General features: G+C 28.3%; 1 protein-coding gene across 1 annotated transcript; it reads right to left on the minus strand.

Moving 5' to 3' along the window:
- Nucleotides 1–3,611: 3,611 nt before the first annotated feature.
- Nucleotides 3,612–4,396, minus strand: LOC114192170. The gene has a single exon (XM_028081796.1). The coding sequence runs from the start codon at nucleotides 4,338–4,340 to the stop codon at nucleotides 3,726–3,728; it is 615 nt and encodes a 204-aa protein (XP_027937597.1). The 5' UTR covers nucleotides 4,341–4,396; the 3' UTR covers nucleotides 3,612–3,725.
- Nucleotides 4,397–5,022: the final 626 nt, after the last annotated feature.

Here is a 5,022-nt window from a genome sequence, read left to right on the forward strand (position 1 = left end):
AGTAAGGGATAAGATATATGTTGTTGTCCACTAATTTAGGACGATACTTAGGTCCCAGAAGACATGGCGCCGTATAATTTTTTATTATACCTTTAAAAGTAAATCTCCTTCAAATATATAGGAGAAATTCATATTCAAATTCATGTGTTGGATCAGCAACAATGATATAATAAGAAAATTAGTTTATGATGAACTTGTGTGATGAGCATGTAAGCCAAAGTATTGGTATAGCATCACACATGGTTCTGGTCACAGCTAGCTGCACTCTCTGCCATTTCCATGCATTAATTGCAGTTTTTGTGATGCGTTTTTTGTTTGCTTATTATTTTATCGTTTTGTAACTGTCAATGTATCTTCTATAATTCATAGGACTCTGTGTATGTGCTTCTATGATCTCAATGAATAGTATTTAATTGGGTGGATTCAGAATCATATAATTATTGTTGCAATAGTTATAGGTTTCTGAAATAATGTTGTCTAGGTCATGAGAAAACATTAAGTTGACATAGGTAATATATGATATAAAATATTGTTATAATAATTAAGTCCTTGTTACGTATGTATGACAACATTTTTTATAACTCTTCGTTAATTATTTTCATTATCCATAATCAGAATTATTTGAAGGGTAAAGTTAATTACAAGAGAAAAAAAATATAAAATATATATTTTCACAAACTTCTATACATCAACATTTGTTGTTTTCTTTCTATAAATCCTTTTCATGAATTAAGTCTGTGACTCACTTTTCTTTTTCTTTTTAATTTTCACGTATGTTTGGTTGGAGGAGATGGATGTAAATAGATTAGTGAAATTATATAAGACAAACAATGAAAAGAATTAGTAATATTTTATTTTTTTTTCTACGTCGTTCTTGATCTTCTAAATTTTTTCTTCAATCAGCTTTCTCAATTAATTTCTATTTCATTTCGTATACATTTTTATTTAGTCATTATATATTTGAACAATGATATTTTTACTATTAAATTTTAACAATTTATTTTTATAATATGAAGTGATATTTTTTAAATGGTTTTGAAATATTGAAAATGAGAAAATAAAAAAATAAAAAACCACTTAAAAATGTTACTTAAAATATTTGTAAGAGAAAATTATTAAAAGTTTAGTAATCGACAAATTATTTTCGTATATATTTATCTGCTTTATTTATTTTGTTTCAACCACACATACTGCGATACAAAAAATGTCTTGTGCAGTGTACATGTAAAAGAGCACACATGCAACAACGTTAGGCCCACTTTGTTTCCATTGAAGATCACCTTTATAGCTATAATGACAAGACATAACCTCTTCTGGTGGATTAGGATCCTCCATGGAGTACTCTTCCACCATAATCTATTCCTATATGTATTATAAAATAAAGTCTATTGAAAATAAACAGTCTTTTCTTTATTAATAATTAGTTGGATTACTGAAAATATACCCTATTCAATCACAAAATAATAATTTAATTTTACAATAATTACTTTAAAACACACGTCATCATTTCTAAATAATTGGTCACATAAATTTTTTAGACAAGTAGTAAATACAAATTAATATTTTTTTTAATTAAACATCTTTACTATATATTCCTACTTATAATTTAGTTGAAAATTTTGTCATACCATTCTTTTACAAATGTCAGTAATGTCCCTTACCTTATATCCTGAAATAAATTGAAATTAATTTTTCTTCTAAATTTTGGTCTAATTTAGTTTTTACTTTAAAAATACATGAATTTAATCATTTTAATCAAATTTCGTTAAATTTGTTTGACATTTTAAATGTATTTTATGATAACATTTGAGTTGTTTACATTGTTTGACACATTTTTCTTTTGATGTTAGCTAAGAAATACATATGAAAAGTTAAATAAATCTAACAAAATTTAATTAAAATAATTAAACAAACTTATTTTTAAAGATAAAAGACTAAATTGGTCCAAAATTTTAAAAATGACTAATTCCAATTTTTTATGAAAATTAAAAAACTAAAAATATATTTAATCCATAAATTTATATATATTAATTGTACCTTGTAACTCTTATTTTCCAATATACCACGTTTTCATTGTCCTTTTGTTTTCTCATATAACACGTTTCTATTATGTTAGTCTAAAATTCGATATTCAAAAAAATCAAATTTTATATATAATTTTGTATTAACATCTATTTTAAACAGGGTTATTGAAAATATGTTCAGAATTCGGTAAGGTTTTACCGAGTTCTGACCTAGTAAAAATGTGCTATTTAAATAAATAAAGATTAGAGTGTGCTGTTTTGGAAACAAATGTGAAAATTTTCCATTTGAATGATAAATACTCTTGTTAATACCATGGTTAAAAGAACAGAGAATCTAATTCCATTTGTAAGAAATTATGTAATCTTTAACCTCCACTTATGTACAATCCTGATTATAATACTCATGTAATACATATTTAAATATTATTAATTATTTTATCTCATATTTAAATATTTAAATAAATAGGAGATGAAAATTATAAAATTGTTCAAGTAACACATGATAATTCTTCACATTTCCACATTGAACAACATTTGGAATGGCTAATGCCCCCAAGTGTTCTTAAGTTATTTATAAAAAAAAGAACAATCCCTTTTTATATCAAATAATTTTATTTCAAAATTCATAATCAAATTTAATTTTTTTATCACATTGGCTACATTTTTATAATTTTAAGTTAATATAAAATGATTTAATTTTTCACTTTGCAATGTATTTTAAATTCACACGATTGTTTGATAGATAATTATTATTTATTTTTATTAAAGCCAAATTTCACCACTTGCATAATATAATATTTTTGAATTCACAGCTGAAATAGCCCATTTTCCCAAAAACTACTGTTACACCGATCGTTTTCATATAATATATAATTCAGGTCAATGGTTATTTTCCTAAAAATTGTATTCTATTCAAAGTTGCATTAGAAGAAAACCAATTCCACCTCGTGTATAAATACAATTCCATCTACGCAAAATTTATTAGCAGTTTATTTCATTTTCACTGGGAATTTAAATTTCATTTGTTCAAATTTTTTAATCTGCAAATTACTAGTAAGCAGATATCATTGTTTCTGTCAACGAAACTGCATAAAGAAAGAAGAAAGAGTAAGAACTTTTACTGCAGTTCATCCCAGTTAACAAAGTTTCCATGATCATGTTTTACTGCAAGTTTCCATGACTATGAAAACAAGCACTGTTGAAATTAATTAACCCCATCTCATAGAATTAATTCTTCAGCAACAGCAACCCAGTTCACGTGTTTTCACTCAGCCAACCACACACCCTTCGAGAGAAATTATTACACGATACACAGGACCACCACATACGTATGGTATCAGCCAGTTTTCATGTAACATGTAATGATTTTCTGCAATTGGTCGGAACCGTGACAGTTGTTTTATAACATGTAAAGTCAGAGAAAAAAAGAGTGAGAATTCGAAGATGCAGTTCCATATTCTGATTAACAAGCCAAAGGCAAAATAAAACTTCCATGACTATGAACATATATATATATATATATATATATATATATATATATATATATATATATATATATATATATATATATATATATATATATATATATGAGCATGAATCCCCATCTTCCATTAATTCATCTCTTTTCACTCCTTAAAAGTTACAATTCTAAGAAACGCAAATACTCCATAAATTTTCCCCCTCTAGCTATTGTCTGAACTTTTACATGCCTCTGGCCAACATTTCATGGAACATTCTATCAGATTCTTGCTTCTCCAACCTAAACTTCTCGTGACAATCCGCAATGAACAATTCCGCCAGCATATCGATTTCGTTAGTGTCACAATAACTTTTGGTGTCATTGCTATCGTCGTCGGAAATCTTGTCTTCCAGCCACCGCAAGTAACCGGAGAGGTGGGCGCTGCCGTGACAGTCCTCGTAGAAGTGGTCGGAATCGGGAGGATTGGACAAACCCTGAAAGACCCTTGCGGGGACTGTGATGAGCTGAGAGGATTTGGAGGAGCACCAGTTGTAGTGAAGCCTGAAGGAGCCGGAGATGATCTTCTTGGTCATCTTTTGCTTTCTGTGGTGGAGGTAGTGAATGTTGTTGGAGTGGTTTCCCTTGAGGGTTTGCAAGATTGCAGCTTTGAGTTTGGAGAGTGCACGAATGATGCGGCACATGTGGGAGACTATGAGGGTGTGGATGAGGCTCTTCAGCTTCATGGAGCTTAGGGCTGATGAAGAAGATTGTGATGGAGCATGTGGTGATGGTTTTATGGCGGAGAAAACTTGAACTGTGTGTGAGGTTTTCAGATTGGAAGATGGAGGAGTAGACATGTTTGTTTGTATGTTGTGAGAGAGATTTGGGTGATGGTGCTGTGGTGAGCCTCAGAATTCAGAATTCAGAAGAGGGTAAGTACTCTCTATTTAATGTGTGTGAGAGAGTTAACATCATATTCCAAATCTAACTTTCTTCCAACTTTGCCCTTCGTGAATAATTTATTAGTATTTTTGTAAAATATTTTGGATTAAATATGTTTTTTGTCCCTTAACTTCCAGTTAATTTTGGAATTAATCCATTTCGAAATTGTGAACATATTTAATCCTTCATATTTCGAAATACGTGGATTTAGTCATTTTAATCAAATTTTGTTAAGTTTATTTGACATTTCAAACACGTTTTATAATAGTATTTGACTTAATATTAAAGCGAAAATGTGTCAAACAGTATAAACAACTCAAATACAATCATGAAATACATACGAAATATCAAATAAATCTAACAAAATTAAATTAAAATGACTAAATTCACGTATTTCGAAAGATAAATGACTAAATTGATTCAAAGTTTTGAAATAAACTAATTCCAAATTTTACTGAAAATTAAGGGACAAAAAACATATTTAACCCAATATTTTTAGTTTTTAAAATTCTTAATACTTAAAATCTCTAAGTTAATTTGTTGATTGTAATGCTCATAAGTTGGATAATGTTAATTGAAACCATGTATATAATATAA

This window comes from Vigna unguiculata, chromosome 7 (genome assembly GCF_004118075.2).
Source record: "Vigna unguiculata cultivar IT97K-499-35 chromosome 7, ASM411807v1, whole genome shotgun sequence".
NCBI lineage: Eukaryota > Viridiplantae > Streptophyta > Magnoliopsida > Fabales > Fabaceae > Vigna > Vigna unguiculata.

Excerpts from the sequence above, each read along its gene's own strand:
- LOC114192170 (XM_028081796.1), bottom strand. The coding sequence starts at position 4,340 with ATGTCTACTCCTCCATCTTCCAATCTGAAAACCTCACACACAGTTCAA.